A 17,475-nucleotide genomic window follows, 5' to 3' on the forward strand; every position below is an offset into this window, starting at 1 on the left:
TGAGGTGGTCCTGTTTTCTGGCATTTAAAAATTTAACGTGTGTATGGGGTCATGGAAGAGGTGAAGGGGGAGAAGGAGAGAGAGAAAGACACAAAGACACACACACACACACACACAAAGTAATGAAGATTACAAACGGCAACGTGTGTTCTGAAGGAAAGGAGCAAGATGCTACGATAGAGAATGCCGCCGGCTTACTGCAGAAAGATGCAGCCAAGGAGGCAGTGCCCACAGGAGCGTGGAGCCTGGGGAGGGCCGTGAAGCTGAAGGGAAGAAGGCGGGGGAGGCCAGGCTGGTGGGCGGGGGGGCCGGGCTGGGGCAGATCACAAGGCAGGCAGTTCATCCACCTGGCAGAACGGCTGCTACCAAGCAGGCAAGGGACTTCCCTGGTGGTCTAGTGGTTAAGAATCCTTCTGCCCATGCAGGGGACGTGGGTTCAATCTCTGGTGCTGGAAGATCCCACACACCACAGCGCAACGAAGCCCGTGTGCCACGGCTGCTGAGTGGAAACACTGCCACGACCGGAAGCTCTCGCCTGTGCTCTGAAACAAGAGCAGCCACGGCAGTAAGTCTGTGCGCCGCCGCGAGAGAACAGCCCCGGCTGCCGCAGCTAGAGAAGACCTATACGCGGCAACAAAGGCCTGGAGCAGTCAAAAACTAATTAATTCAAAATTGTGAAAAAAAAAAAAAAGTCAAGAAACAACAAGGGTCAGAAAGGATGTGGAGAAAAGGGGTCACTAGTGTGTGTCCAGTTGCTCAGCTGTATTCAGCTCTTTGCCATTCCATGGACGGTAGCATGCCAGGTTTCTCTGTTCATGGATTTTTCCATGGATTTTCCACTCAAGAATACTGGAGTGAGTTGCCGTTTCCTTCTCAGAAGGATCTTCCCGACCCAGGGATCAAACCTAAATCTCCTGCATTATCAGGCAGGTACTTTACCATTGAGCCAAATTTGAAATAGAACTACCATACATCTAGCAACTCCACTCCTGAGTAGTTATATAAAGAAAAGAGAAACACTGGTCTGAAAAGATATGGGCACCCGATGGGCACAGCTGCCTTCTTTACCACAGCGAAGACACGGAAGCAAACCAGGTGTCCACTGACTGGTGATGGATGAAGAAGATGGGGTGCGCATATACAAGGGGTAACTACTCAGCCTTAAAAGGGTGAGATCCTGCCATTTGAGCAGCATGGATGGGCCCAACAGATATTATATAATTAAAAGAAGTCAGACAGAGAAGGCCAAAAACTATGATTTCACTTAAATGTGGAATCTAAAAACCAAAACAAGCAAAACGGAAACGGACTTAGAGGTGCAGAGAGCTGGCGGCTGCCAGAGGGGAGGGAGGCTAGATGAAGTGAGTGAAGGGGATTAGGGGACACACATTTTTGACTATTAAAAGAAAAAGTCACGGGAAGGAGACACACAGCATAAACAACATAGTGAATAATATTGTATATGAGGGTGGACGGTAACTGGCCTTACTGGGGTGATCATTTCATAATGTATAAAAATACTGAATCACTATGGTATACACCTGAGACTAATACAGAATGCTAATTATCACTCAGTTAAAATCCAAACCTGGAACTTCCCTGATGGCTCAGTGGGTAAGACTCCACGTTCCCTTTGGGGAAGAATGGATACGTGTACCTGTATGACTGAGTGCCTCTGCTGTTCACCTGAAACTATCACAGTATTGTTAATCGGCTATACCCTAATGCAAAATAAAAAGTTTATAGAAAAAGAAACTCCACACTCAGATCAAACAGAGGGCTCAGGGTTGATCCCTGGGCGGGGATCTAGATCCCACATGCCACAGTGAAGATACTGTGTGCTGCAACAAAGACCCAGCACAGCTATGAAGCAAAACATAAAGCCACCCTCCACCCCAAACGGGAGCCTCGAGACAGCTGAAGAGAGACGCATGAGAGTCCAGTCAATGTGAAAGGAAATCGGTCCTGAATAGTCTTTGGAAAGACTGATGCTGAAGCTGAAACTCCAATACTTTGGCCACCTGATGCAAAGAGCTGACTCATCTGAGAAGACCCTGATTCTGGGAAAGATTGAGGGCAGGAGGAGAAGGGGATGACAGAGGATGAGATGGTTGGATGGTATCACTGACTCAATGGACATGGGTTTGGGTGGGCTCCGGGAGTTGGTGATGGACAGGGAAGCCTGGCGTGCTGCAGTCCATGGGGTTGCAAAGAGTAGGACACACCTGAGTGACTGAACTGACTGACTGAAGACAGTTAAAATCCAAAGGGCAAGGAGAGACCATGATTGCAGACAGGCGCAGGGGCCGGTGTTTGGGGAAACTTCCCGAATGCCTCTTCCCCAGCATCACCTGCAGGACACCTATACTCTGTGGACACTGACCCTGCCCCTCATCAGGTGATGGCAGCGGAGAGGCAGGCAAATAAGATGAGGCTTTCAGCTCTCTCTGCTGGGCAGGGAGGCTGTGGGTTGGTGGGGTTCCGGGGCCTGCTCAGGCTGAAGGAGGGGAGACAGGCTGCACTGGGCCGCCGCCCGCTCACCTGCAGGAAGTGCTTTCAGCTCTCTCTGCTGGGCAGGGAGGCTGTGGGTTGGTGGGATTCCGGGGCCTGCTCAGGCTGAAGGAGGGGAGACAGGCTGCACTGGGCCGCCGCCCGCTCACCTGCAGGAAGTGCTTTCAGCTCTCTCTGCTGGGCAGGGAGGCTGTGGGTTGGTGGGGTTCCGGGGCCTGCTCAGGCTGAAGGAGGGGAGACAGGCTGCACTGGGCCGCCGCCCGCTCACCTGCAGGAAGTGCTTTGTGGACAGTGTGGCACAGAGGGAAGCTGGGAGGCAGGAGCTGGGTGAGTGAGCAAGGCTGGTTGAGGCACTGGGCCAGAAGGCGTCTCTGCTGGAGGGAGACTAATGAGCCCCCGGGGAGGGCGAGGCTGGGGGGAGTCTGGCCTCGTGGGCCAGTAATCTCCCACCCTCTTCTTCAGCTCATTCTCTCACTCTCTTCAGTTGCTTTGCTACAGTTACTTGGCAAACTTGAGGCATCTAAAATGAAACCCAGACTAAGATCCCCGAATACTCCAAGCCTCCTTGCTGGGATCTTCACCGTAGGCCCTGGGGCTGGCACATCTGAGGCTGGGCCTATGGCTTGGGTTTGCTGTGTGGCTCTGGGAAAATTACTTAACCTGCATTATCTTGTCACAGGTAACACAGTGACAAGAAGACTAACAAAGCCGAAGCAAACCTCACCGACATTCGCTGAGATGTTTACCACAGTGCTTTGGGACAGAGACTCTGGTCTATTATCTCATTTGTCCTGCGAAGCTGGGGGTGTGAACCTGTGTTTTGCTGGGTACTTTCATCCATTTTGTTGGTGAGAACACTAAGGTTCAGAGAGGTGAGCAGGAAGTACAGAAACCAGGATCTGCTGGACTCGGGCCTGAGAAGTGGCGCTGTGCTACTCGACCTCTCCACTCTGTCCTCTTACTTTCAGTTTTGGCCACCTCAGCCCAACAGGCTATGCTCGGCTTGATAACACTGGTCGGCTCTGTCACCAGCACTGGTGACGTCCGTACGCCGCATGAAGCAGCGGGTTTGCCAGTTTTGTTTCCTGCTATATCCCATAGTTGGAGAAGGAAACGGCAACCCACTCCAGTACTCTTGCCTGGAAAATCCCATGGATGGAGGAGCCATAGTGTAGTGTTCAGCTCATGGTAGAGCCTCAAGTATTTGTTGAATGAATGAATTTAGAGAAAGGCTGTTGTCCATAGTCAAGGAACACCCTGAGTCCAGCCCATTTCGATGGGTAGGGCAGGCCATGCTCCATAAACGCATGCATCTGCCAAACAGCTGAAGAAACGCATGAACAGCCACTGGGATTCGGGGGTGCCGACAGCATCCTCACCTGCCTGAAAGAGGTTCAGGACCCTGCAGGATGGGCAGCATGACACAGCTGATGCTGGGGCCCCTGGAGCCCACCACACCTGGCCCCTGGGTGCCAGCCTGGCTGTGGATAGGGCTGTGTTGATTGTTTCGGCCTCCCTCCTGCTTAAAGTCCTCCGTCTCCTATAGCTTGCTGGAGAAGAGCTGCCCACCTTTGCCCAAATCCTGCACATCCTTCTATGGTCTGTCCTGTGTCAGCCAGGATTCTCCAGAGAAAGTGACCAATAGGGAAACATGACCATATTGTATGCACACATACACATATGTGGAGGGAGAGGGCGATGAGAGAAGTTATTTTAAGGAAGGTCAGGCAGCAGACTTAAAGCAGCATTTTTACGCTATAATCTTGAGGCAGAATTCCCTCCTTTCCAGAAAACCTGTTTTTCTTTCTTAAGGCCTTCACCTGATTTTGTGAGGCCCACCTCCACATTAGAAAAATAACCTCCTTTACTTACAAAGTACACTGATTGTAGATGTTGATTATACTACAAACTGTCTTCATAGCACCGTCTAGCTCATGTTTGCCCAAACAACTAGGCACCACAGCCTGGCCAAATTAACACAGGAAATTCCCCCCTGCCTGCCTCTCTGGTTTACCTTATGGCAAACTCTCCTCTGACCTCTGGTTCGACCTCCGCTGACCTTACCCCTCCTGGAACACCCCCTGCTCTGTTTGGTGGGGCAGTCAGGTCTTTGCACCTGCTGGTCCCTCTTCTGCCCCCGTTTGGTGAAGTCACGCTGCTGCCAAGACCGTGGCTCAAGCACTGCTTCCCCGACACCACCCCCACGCTGACTGGCATTGTCCTTTGGGTGACTGTGAAGACGGGGGCAGAACGCAGTCTCTTTCGCTCACTGCAGCGTCCCGCATGCCGGCAGTAGATGCTCAGGAAACGTCGTCTGTGTGATGAAGACCCCAGAACTCCCAAGGCGTCACTGCAGTTGGCACTGTGGAGCTGAATGGGAGCAGTGAGGGAGCTGTTTTAAGTACAGAATATCCCTGGTGATCTGGCACTGAGGCTCAGAAGATGCAGAATCAAAAGGTTTCCCTTCAGAAATGCAGATGCAGTTGTGTGGGAAAGCATTCTTTGTAGGAAGCCCTTCACGAACACTCTGAACTCCAAACTTGCCTGTAGCCTGCAGCCTGGGCCCCAGAGGGACCCTTTAGAAGACTGCACTCTTGCCCTGCCAGCCTTAGAACTACCAGAGCATTTCCAGCGGGTCAACCTCTGCATTGATCTGCATTTAAATGCTCTGTTTCAGCCTCAGCACTAGCGAGAGCACACATCTGCCTCGCATGAAAATCCACACGGAGCTGTGTCAAATGGATGGTTCCGCATCTCCACTCTGAGCTTTGTGGTACTGATGAGGGCCCCTCAGAGAACTCTCAGACCTACTGAATGGTGGAGGATGAGGAGGGTGGCCACCTTCCAGGAACCCCAACTCCAGACCAGGAGTCCATAGGGGGACCTCTGAGGGAGCCTAGGCAACTCAGGAGTCAGGAAGCTGAGGCTCATATCCTGGCTCCACTAGCTAATAGCTGTGTGACCTGGGGCAATTTACTTACCCTCTCTGAGTTTGTGTTGCGTCATCTGTAAAATGGAGTTGATAATTATTTCACCTTGAAATGATTATGATGATTAGATGAGAGTTTTTGTGGAAAGCCTTGGAGCAGTGCCTGGCTCCAACACCTTTGAATTGTTCAGTACATTTTGAACACATAGAGAAGAAGATAGAAGTGTTAGTTGCTCAGTTGTGTCCAACTCTTTGCAACCCCAGGGACTGTAACCTGCCAGGCTCCTTTGTCCATGGAATTCTCCAGGCTAGAATTCTGAGTGGGTAGCCATGTCCTTCTCCAGGGGATCCTCCTGACCCAGGGACTGAACCCAGGTCTCCCGCATTGCAAGCAGATTCTTTACCATCTGATTACATATGTATATACCTCACCTCTCTGAGCTTGCACTTCATCTGTTTACACATGCAGATACATTCATATATACACACATCTGTCTCCCCATCCGACAATAAATTTGATTACTGAAAGATAGATAATGGTCCCCTGGCTGCCTATTCTCCAGAGTCTGCTTCCAGAGTAATATTTCTAAAATGAGAATCATATCATGTCACTTTCCTGTTTAAAAATTCCTCCTTGGCTCTCACATTTCTCCCGGGATAAAGAGGCAGCCCTCCACACAGCCTAAAAGCACGGACACGGCCTTCCCCAAGTTTCCCGGACACACCGACCCCTGAACCATTCCGTCTGCTGCGTCTCTTGGTCTTCTCGGTTTCTTGCCTTTAAGATCTTTCCCCCTTGGGGGTCTTCCTAGAACACTTTCTTCCTACTCCTTCCTGTGCTTTGCTTTCCTGGGAAATGCTACCCGGATACCTGAAAGCCTGATTCACTGGGGGGCTTCTGCACTGTTTGTCTCCCCGCTGCTAAGTTTCTGACATCAGGGGTCTTATCCGTCATGGAAGCTGCTGTGTTCCCAGCTTCTGCAATGGGATCTGGCGTGAGAAACTCCACGAACACGTGACTGAGCAAAGGGGGCTTGCTCAGGCCTCCCTCAGTCCCCGTCTCAGACGGCCATGCCTGCCTGCCAGCCGAGAAGCGTCTTCTCCTGCAGTCATCTGCTGAGGCCTCCTCCCGGCCAGGGCCTGCGCCAGGACTCCTGAGTGCCGCTGTGCCCACAGCCAGTCTGCTCTCGAAGGTGCGCTCAGCTCCCTCCAGCTGGCTGTGGGCAATTTCTGCCCTTCTCGCTGGGCCAAATAACGGCAAGGACGCAGTCAGAGCTGAGCAGCTGCTTTAGAAAGTGCTCGGAGGAACCTGCCCAGGACAGGGGGTCACAGAAAGCAGCAGCCTCTTCTTGGGCAGCAGCTGGCGTTGCTAGCGCAGGTCCAGCTGTCAGGACAGACCCAGCTGGAATCACTGACAGGTCCCTACCGCTTCGCAGCGGGAGTGCTGTGCCTGCCCTCTCCCTGCCTGAACGCAGGTGGCAGGTCCCCAGGAGACTGTGGCTATCTTCTGCAAATGCCCAATAAGCTGGGCCACTGGGCTGGGCACACAGGGACCTGTGCTTCTGCCAAACAGAGGGAGGAGTGTAGTGGCTCAGGATGGGCCTGTGGATCAGATCAACCTGGACTTGTGTTTATGTTCTGCTGCTTCTTGGCAGCATCATTTTAAGAAATTACTCAGGGACTTCCCTAGTGGTCCAATGGCTAAGATGCTGTGCTCCTAATGCTGGGGGCCTGGGTTCCATCCCTGGTTGGGGAACTAGATCCCACATGCTGCCACTAAGAGTCCACATGTGGCAATAAATTTCCTCATCCTGCAACTAAGATTCAGTACAGCCAAATTAGAAAAACAGAAAAAGCAAGAAATTATTCAGCCTTCCTGTGTCTCAGTTACCTCATCTGCAAAATGGAAATAAGTCCCACATGCTGCCTTGTCAGACTAGGGGGAGGATTAAATGAGATCACATCTGAGACGATCTGGTACAAGTAAAGCTCTCTAAATGATAGCCCTGGTGGATTTTACACAGTCAGGGCATTTTTCCTTGCTCTCCTAATGGTTTCAGTGGGCAAAACCTCCTGGATTCCTCCCTGGTCCAAAGCACATCTGTCCACGCTACTCATCTGTGCTCATCACTTGGCTCCTCCGCCTCCTTTTTTTTTTTTTTTTGGCTGGACCATGCAGCCCAGGGGATCTTAGTTCCATGACCAGGGATTGAAACTGCGCCCCTGCGTTGAAAGGTGGATTCTGAGCAACTGGACCACCATGCCATGGAAGCCCCTTTTCTCCCGGCTTTGCATGCATATCCATTACCTAATTAGGTTGGAGATGAGGAGAGAGTTTCATCCGAGCTACTTGCTGTACCCCAGACCCCCATCCTCTAGCCCCTCGGAGTTGACCAGTGCTGGGCCAGGTGCTTCCATCAGTGCATTCTGTCATCACCTCCTGCTTCACTCACTCCCAAAGAGCTGTGTCTCAGCCCTGTGCCCTCCTGGCCAAGCCCTGGCTCTTCAAGTTTTTCAGTGTGCGTGTGTGTGCGTGTGTGTGCGTGTGTGCGTGTGCGTGCGTGTGCTTCTGCACTGCTGTCCTGCTGCCCATGATCCCTCAGATCCCATCTCCCTATAGAAATCCTTTCTTTCCACAGTTGAGATGCTGGAGGTAGGTCATCCCTCCCTTCCTCTCTCTGTGGGAGGTCAGCGGTAGGACACCAAGAAAAAAATCAGGTCCTTCTACCAAAATTATTAACACCACTTCCTTGACACTGACCAGGAGCGGACACGCACGAGCTCCCTCTACCGGCACTGGATTCTCATCCTCCTCTCCAGCCCTTGGGAAGATGTAGGCTTGCAAAGTTTGTTTACAGAACCAAGAATGCCTGCTGTCAGGAACATTCCCTTAAGTGGGAGCAAGCCGATTTTAGGTATAAGTTTTCTCAGAGCGGTAACTCTGAGTCTAAAAAGTTCATAGATGGAGTAGCAAACTTTCTGAAGCCAGTGAGGCTCCACCTCTGCAGAGAAGATTTGTGCCGGTGGCCTTGCAGCTCAGATGTCCCGCGCTTGATCCTGCTCTGCGTTTTTGTTTTCAGCAGCACCGCGTGGCTTGTGGGATTTTAGTTCTCAAATCAGGGATTGAACCTGGGCTATGGCAGTGAAAGCGCTAAGTCCTAACCACTGGCCTGCCAGGAAATTTCCCTTGCTCTACTTTTAATAAGACTTCTCAGGCTTGCTTTTAAATCAGGAACTCGATGCTGACTTCTAATGGGTGGCTGTCTGTATTCTTTGCCTGATAGTATGTAACAAGCTGAGTGGTTCTCAAAGTGTAGTCCCTAGATGCCTATGCGGATCCTGCTTCAGGGGTCTATGAGGCTAAAACAATTTTTGCGATAAGATTAAAACACTGTTTTCCTTTTATGTTGTGTGAGTAAAAGTGTTGGCACCTCCGGACGAACTAAGGCAGCGGCATCAAACGATATTAGCAGTCACTATTCTACACCTCCACGCGTTTGAAGGTTAAAAGACAAGCCGGTTTCACTTCAGAACGCCCTTTTGGAAGCAGTAAAAAGTTACTAATTGTATTAAACCTTGACTCTTGAGCACACAAGGTTTTAGCGTTCTTTGTGACCAAACGGGAAGTGTGCCTAAGGCCTTTCTGTGCTATAGGAAGGACATTAGCTGTCTTGAGGAAAAGCACCTGGGCAACTCAGTTACAAGCAGAACTGTGTTTTTTTTCTTCTTCTTCTTTCATAAAACACCATTTTAACTTAAAAGAATGACTAGCAAACAGATGATTCAGAGTTGGGTATTTAGTAGACAATGTCTTGACAATGAAGAGAGTGAGCCTGGCACTCCAGGTACAACAACTGGCAAATTTTGTGGAAGACGATAAAATCTGAGCTTCCACACGAACATTAAAGATTTGGAAACCTCGTAACTGCCACCCAGGACTTGAGAGGGTCCCCTTAATTCAAGACCTTCCTGATGAGATCAGTGGTGACCATTAATGGCTACCACATTTCTTTTAGATTGTATAATGCCATGTGTTGACATTGAGAAAAACCTGCAAAACTGAGCAAAGCAGTATTTTCCAAATGACCAGTGCATATAAAAACATGAACCAGGGGAAAAGTCACATTCAAAATGCAAGACAGATCAGCGGATTTTAAAGCAAGAATGTAAAGAGCCCATTGATATGGTTTCGAGTTTCACACAACTAGCCTTTAAGAAATAACCACTATGTACTGGGTACATGTAAACCAATGAAGTTAGAACACACCCTTACACCGTACACAAAAATAAACTCAGAATGGCTTAAAGGCTTACATATAAGACAAGACACTGCCAAACTCCTAAAAGAGATCATAGGCAAAACATTCCCTGATATAAATTGTACCAATGTTTTCTCAGATCTGTCTCCCAAGGCAATAGAAATAAGAACAAAAATAAACAAACAGGATCTAATCAAATTTATAAACTTTTGCACAGCAAAGGAAACCACAAACAAAACGAAAAGACAACCTAAGACTGGGAGAAAATAACGGGAAGAAGATATTTGCAAATGATGTGACTGACAAGGACTTAATTTCCAAAATATACAAACAGTTACTATAATTCAATAGCAAAAACCCAAACAACTCAATTGAAATACGGACAGAAGACCTAAATAGACATTTCTCCAAACAGGACACACAGATGGCCAAGAGACACATGTAAAGATGTCCACCAACTCAGTTCAGTTCAGTTGCTCAGTTGTGTCTGACTCTTTGCGAACCCATGAATCGCAGCACGCCAGGCCTCCCTGTCCATCACCAACTCCCGGAGTTCACTCAAACTCACGTCCATTGAGTCAGTGATGCCATCCAACCATCTCATCCTCTGTCGTCCCCTTCTCCTCCTGCCCCCAATCCCTCCCAGCATCAGAGTGTTTTCCAATGAGTCAACTCTTCGCATGAAGTGGCCAAAGTACTGGAGTTTCAGCTTTAGCATCATTCCTTCCAAAGAAATCCCAGGGCTGATCTTCAGAATGGACTGGTTGGATCTCCTTGCAGTCCAAGGGACCCTCAAGAGTCTTCTCCAACACCACAGTTCAAAAGCATCAATTCTTCAGAGCTCAGCCTTCTTCACAGTCCAACTCTCACATCCATACATGACCACAGGAGGAACCATAGCCTTGACTAGGACCTTAGTCGGCAAAGTAATGTCTCTGCTTTTGAATATGCTATCTAGGTTGGTCATAACTTTTCTTCCAAGGAGTAAGGGTCTTTTAATTTCATGGCTGCAGTCACCATCTGCAGTGATTTTGGCGCCCAAAAAAGTAAAGTCTGACACTGTTTCCACTGTTTCCCCATCTATTTCCCATGAAGTGATGGGACCAGATGCCATGATCTTACTTCTCTGAATGTTGAGCTTTAAGCCAACTTTTTCACTCTCCTCTTTCACTTTCATCAAGAGGCTTTTGAGTTCCTCTTCACTTTCTGCCATAAGGGTGGTGTCATCTGCATATCTGAGGTGATTGATATTTCCCCTGGCAATCTTGATTCCAGCTTGTGTTTCTCCCAGTCCAGCGTTTCTCATGATGTACTCTGCATAGAAGTTAAATAAGTCGGGTGACAATATACAGCCTTGATGTACTCCTTTTCCTATTTGGAACCAGTCTGTTGTTCCATGTCCAGTTCTCACTGTTGCTTCCTGACCTGTAGACAGATTTCTCAAGAGGCAGGTTAGGTGGTCTGGGATTTCCATCTCTCTCAGAATTTTCCACAGTTTATAGTGATCCACACAGTCAAAGGCTTTGGCATAGTCAACAAAGCAGAAATAGATGTTTTTCTGGAACTCTCTTGCTTTTTCCATGATCCAGTGGATGTTGGCAATTTGATCTCTGGTTCCTCTGCCTTTTCTAAAACCAGCTTGAACATCAGGAAGTTCACGGTTCACGTATTGCTGAAGCCTGGCTTGGAGAATTTTGAGCATTACTTTACTAGCATGTGAGATGAGTGCAATTGTGCGGTAGTTTGAGCATTCTTTGGCATTGCCTTTCTTTGGGATTGGAATGAAAACTGACCTTTTCCAGTCCTGTGGCCCCAACACAAATCAAAACTACAATGAGTTACCACCTCACACAAGTCAGAATGGCCATCAGTAAAAAGTCTATAAATGATGAATGCGAGAGAGGGTGTGGAGAAAAGGGAGCCCTCCTACACTGTTGTGGGAATGTAAATTGGTGCAGCCACTACGAAAAACAATATGGAGTTTCCTCAGAAAAGTTACAATCGAATTACCAGCAATCCCACTCCTGGGCCTATACCCAGACAAAACTACAATTCAAAAAGATACATGTACCTATGTTCATAGCAGCGCTATTCACAATAGCCAAGGCATGGAAACAGCCTAAGTGTCCACTGACAGATGAACAGATAGGGATGTGGCGCACATGTGCAATGGGTTACTAGTCAGTCACTCAAAGGAATGGAATCTCGCCACCTGCAGCAGCATGGAGGAGCCTAGAGGGTCCCACACCAAGTGACGTCAGTCACAAGAGAAAGACAAATACCACGTGATACCACTCACACATGGGACCTAAGACAGCACACGGAAGAACACGGCTATGAAGCAGAGACAGACTCACAGACACACAGAACAGATTCGTGGGTGCCAAGGTGGGCGGTGGGGAGGAGAAGGAATATGAGGTTGGGATTAGCAGCTGCAAACTAGTATAAATGGACTGGATGAGCAACAAGGTCCTACTATGTAGCATAGGAAACTATATTCAATATCTTGTGATAAACCATAATGGAAAAGAATATGAAAAATAATATATATATATAACTGAATCACTTTGATGTACAGTAGAAATTAACACAACATTGTAAATCAACTATGCTTCAATGAAATTAAAAAAAAAGAAGAAATGACTACTATGCTATTTCGGTATATTATCAGAGAAGAATGTTCACAATTATTTGAAAAAGCTACCAAAATTCTTTTTCTAACTACACACCTGCGTGAAGTCAGATTTTCTTCTTACAGTTCACTCAGAACGTATCACAACAGAGTGAATGCTGAAGCAGATATAATAATCCAGTTTCTTCTACGACATTTATAAAACATAACGTCATTCTTCACAATGAAATTTCTTTTAGTTTGTTTTCACAAAAGTATGCTTTTTATAGAAAATGTGATGGTATATTGTTGTCATTCTTCAATGAAATTAAAATAAATATTTAAAAACATAATTTAAACTACAACTACTCAGTTGCAGTTTCCAATACGGTACATATCAACAGATAAAACCCACATAGACACAAGTTCTTAGAGTCCTAGAGGCTTCTGGAAAATGGAAAGGGGTCTTGGTGGTGGTGAAGAATCTGTCTGCCAAGGCAGGAGATGCAGATTTGGTCCCTGGGTTGGGAAGATCCCTTGGAGGAGGAAAAGGCAACCCACTCCACTATTCTTGCCTGGGAAATCCCATGGACAGAAGAGCTTGGTGGTCTATAGTTCGCGGGGTGGACAGAGGAGCCTGGTGATCTATCATCTGTGGGGGTCACAAAAAGTCAGACGTGACTTAGGGATGAAATAACAACCATAACAACAAAAAAGGGGTCTTAAGACCCCCAAAGTTTAAGAATTTCTGGAATAATGGACAAGAACATAGGATTTGGGATAAGGCTAAACTGCTTTTTAATCCTAACTAGGCTGCTTACTAGACTTAGAGAGTGGTTTTCACTTCTCTGAAAGTTCCCTGTCACTAAAATGGGACAAGTGACAGTGTCCCCTATTTCTTTTAATTAAAGTGCAGTTGATGTACAATACTGTATTTGCTTCAGGTGCACAACATAGTGATTCAACATTATAGCTTCAGTTCAGTTCAGCCACTCAGTCGTGTCTGACTCTTTGCTAGCCTATGGACTGCAGCACGCCAGGCGTCTCCCTGTCCATCACCAACTCCTGGAGTTTACTCAAACTCATATCCATTGAGTCGGTGATGCCATAGCTTACACTTCATTTAAAGTTATTATAAACTATCGGCTATATTCCCTGTGCTGTACAATGTATGCTTGTAACTTATTTATTTTGCACATAGTAGTTTGTACCTCTTAAGCCCCTTCCCCTGCTTTTCTCTCCCCAGTGGTAACCTCTAGTTTTTCCTCTGCATGTGTGAGTCTGTTTCTGTTTTGTTATATACAGACATTCATTTGTTTTGATTTTTAGATTCTACATACATGTGAGCTCATACACTATGGTTTTTCTCTAACTTATTTCACTAAGCATAACACCCTTCATGTCCATCCACACTGTTGCAAATGGCCTATTTCAATGACAACCTGGGGGGACTGAATGAACAGGTGCAGGTGGAGCAGACAGGCCTCTGCTTAGCCCGACTCACCCAAAAGGAGAGGACAGAGGAGACCTACAGAGAGCAGGGCCATGGGGTGCCTGCAAAGGGCTGCTCAGAGGAAAACTCACTTCCCATTTGGATGGCCCTGCCTTGCTCCCTCGTGCTGGTTGCAGACTCCTACACTGTGACCTTCGGAGAAACACTGTATAACCTGTTTTTTCCTCCTTCTCAGTGAATTAAGCTTAATTTTATTTTGTAAGTTGGCAGCTCTGCCCAATATAACTAAAGATGCCGAGGGAGCTGAAAAGCCAACCTTGGAAACACTGACTCTGGACTCAGCCAATGTCCCCGACAAGAGCCCTCCGAGCCCCGGTGTTCTGGGCCTGCCTGCTTTCCCCTTCTCTGGAGGCTGTTCCCCTGTCTCCCCTCCCTCTCCTCCCCAGACACTCTCTTTCCCCTCCAGGAGATGGCTGGTGACAGAGGTGAGGGCTGCCCTCGTTGGCGAGCTTTGGAACCCACGTCTGGCAGAGAGCAGTGCCATCATTTCCAAAGCAGGAAATCAGGTCTCCTCCCAAAGCTCTGAAGTTTATAATTATGACCAATTATCTTTGTTATTTCAATCTCTGTTTCGTGAGCTTTTGGGGAAAAACATTTGAGAGCCTGTTTTCATGGCATTTTCTTCTCTTTGACATGTGCTACTTGGCACTTAATTAGCTCAGGGAGGAGGCGTAAACCTGGGTCATTTTCTGCAGCCCCCATCGTGCCCGCCCCCCCAAGTAGCCCAGCCAGGAAAGCATGGAGCTCTCCCCATTGCTCATGTGCATCTCCAAGGGTGCTTCCCAGGTGGCACAGTGGTAAAGAACCGGCTGGCCGATGCAGGAGACGCAAGAGACGCAGATTTGATCCCTGGGTTGGGAAGATCCCCTGGAGTAGAAAACGGCAACCCACTGCAGCATTCTGGCATGGGAAATCCCGTGGACAGAGGAGCCTGGCGGGCTACGGTCTAAGAGTCCAACACAACTGAGTGACCGAACACGTGCGCACACACATCTCCACAGGCACATCTCCTGCCCAAACCCAGGACTGACACAGGCTTTTCGTGACTCTCCCAACCTTCCTCCATTGAGCTGGCAGCACGGGGACAGTCTCAGGGAGGCTCAGGACATGCCGGGAGCCCAAACATACACAGGGACCGCTCAGCAGCTCTAGAGTAGGGCAGACTCAGGCTCCACCCCGTGAGGTGCTGGCAGAACCCAGCAGAGAAACACCCCCGCAAGGACATTTGCTAAGCTCAGCCTCAGGACGGGGTGTGCCTGGGGCCCCGGGCAGGGACAGCCAGCCTGACCTGTGGGTGGTACAGTGGCCCCAGTGGGCCCACTGGGCTTCCACCAGCCCCTCTCCCAGCTCTGCCTACCCGCCACGACGGCCTCAGCTCAGGCAGCCCCCCTTCTCTTTCTCGGCCCCTTGCCCTTTAGAGTCCAGCTCCAGCCCTACCCTTACCTCCCACCCCCAGAGCAGCTTTCTCCGTCTTCACACCCAATCTCCCTACTTTGGGATGTCATAGCAATCTGGTTCCTCTTCTTTGCAGCACTTTTCATGGTTGTCCCATCACACGTGTGTCTGAGATGACTGAGCAAATGTCAGCCTTCCCCGTGAAGCCAGGACCCACGCGGGTAGGGGTTGCACCTGTTTCGTGCACCGTCACCTCCTTGGTGTGAGCAGAGTTCCTGACACACGAGGTACCCAACAAATGCACGTGGAGGGAATGACGAAGGGATGGGAAATGGCACGAGGCTGCCCTGTCCATCCCGCAGGGGCTGCCCGCCCAGCCGTGCCTGCGCTGCGACGCGGCCGTGCCCGTGAGGCCTTCCTGCCTGTGAGACTCTCTCAGCTTCCCAGGCGGCAGACATGAGGCTTTTTCCCACAATAGTAACACCCTTCATGAGGGGAACAGCCTCTCTTTCATTTAACTGGGAGCTTCTGACGAAGGAGCAACCCCCAGAGACTTAATGTCAGGAGGTGGGGTGTAGAATAAAAAGGCTCCTGGGTGGAGACTGAGCGGAACTCAGAACTAAGATTTCCTCTGTAAAATGGGTGGTTTTAAGTTAAAATAGGACCATATTCGAAGACGTGCTTGCTAAGCCATAATGCCTGCTGGGCTGTGTTTTGACCATTATGTCCTATTTCTGGGGTGAGATCGTGGGGGTTGTGACCAAAAAGAAGAATGGGCACCGAAGAGCTGATGCTTTCAACCTGTGGTGCCAGAGAAGCTCGTGACAGTCCCCCGGACAACAAGGAGATCAAACCAGTCAATCCTGAAGGAAATCAACCCTGAATATTCACTGGAAGGACTGATGATGAAGCTCCAATACTTTGGCCATCATGAAGATGTGAAGAGCTGACTCATTGGAAAAGACCCCAATGCTGGAAAAGATAGAAGGCAGGAGGAGAAGGGGACGACAGAGGATGAGACGGTTGAAAGCCATCACCGATTCTGTGGACATGAATTTGGGCAAACTCTGAGAGATGGAGGCCTGGTGTGCTGCAGTCCATGGGGTTGAGAAGAGTCGGGCATGACTTAGTGACTGAATAACTACAGAGAGCAGAGCAGGGGGTGTCAGAGAACTCGAGACAATAGCCCTCTCACTTGTATTCTAGAGGGTCATCACCGCCAGGCAGAGGTTTGGGCGGGAGAGCTTCCTGCGCCACGTGCAGGACGCCGCCTGACCCTGGCCAAGGCTCCCGCTTTGTGGGGACGCCTTCAGGGAGGGCATCTCCAGGTCGTCGTGCTGCAGGGGTGGAGTGTGAAGGATGTGGTGGCGGCGGGGTACTCACAGCTCCGTCACGTCCTTGGGGATGCCTTTGGGAAGGGCACGGAGCCCCCGGTTGCTGCAGCGTACCACCGTCTCCACACAGGTGCACTGCTCGGGGCAGCGCGGGCCCAGCTGGCAGCTGCTCTCATCGTTGCCTGCGGAGAGCTGGCAGTGAGCAAGGCAGGAGAGGGCCCTGCCTGCCCAGGTGAGCTCAGCCCACTCCCTGACCCAGCTGCTAACGTGACAGGGGAGCCCTCAGCGTCGAGCCAGAACTGGGGATAAGGAGCTTGCTGGTCTCCTCCATGGTTGAAGGGAAAGGAGAGGCTCCTGGGTCGGGAAATAGGGCTGTCTTCTCCCACGTTTATCATAAAACAAAGATGCTAAAAACTTGATTAACCAGATACTAGAAAGGGAAGAGGTCACTGTTAACCACCTCAGGAGTAAGCCACATGGGGACTTCCCTGGCAGGCCCGTGGTTAAGACTCCGTGCTTCTACCGCAGAAGCACGGGTCAGACCTCTGGTAGGGTGACCAAAGGCGTAAACCAAGCTGACCGAAGGGGTGGTCCTGGTGGGGAGGGCCTGTCCACGCCCCTCCTCCCCCACCTCCTCCTCCTGTTCTCCGCATCTGCCACCACACAACACCTCTGGGTGGTGACTGTGTCCCCAGCCCCTGTTACACCTGAACCTCAGTTAATTTACGAACCAGGTTGTCCATCTCTAGTTACCTAAAGCTGACCCAGTGAAAACCATGCTGGCCTGAATTTATGCAAAGAAACACATGTCTCTAATCCTAACGCTCAAAGCCTTGGATCTTCAGGTGTGGTACTGCCTAGCCCAGGACAGGAATTTCCCAGAAGCTCATCCTGAAGTCTGTTTCTCACGAGCACCTGCTCTG

General features: G+C 49.5%; 1 protein-coding gene across 1 annotated transcript in view; it reads right to left on the reverse strand.

The window, feature by feature from the left end:
* The window catches only part of SLIT3 (slit guidance ligand 3), a 724,331-nt gene that overhangs the window by 72,759 nt on the left and 634,097 nt on the right, over nucleotides 1-17,475 (reverse strand). The window contains exon 20 of the mRNA XM_069555989.1: nucleotides 16,602-16,734. Within this exon, the coding sequence (XP_069412090.1) occupies nucleotides 16,602-16,734 (133 nt within the window). The remainder of the gene's footprint in view (nucleotides 1-16,601; nucleotides 16,735-17,475) is intronic.

This window comes from Ovis canadensis, chromosome 16 (genome assembly GCF_042477335.2).
Source record: "Ovis canadensis isolate MfBH-ARS-UI-01 breed Bighorn chromosome 16, ARS-UI_OviCan_v2, whole genome shotgun sequence".
NCBI classification, from domain to species: Eukaryota; Metazoa; Chordata; class Mammalia; order Artiodactyla; family Bovidae; genus Ovis; species Ovis canadensis.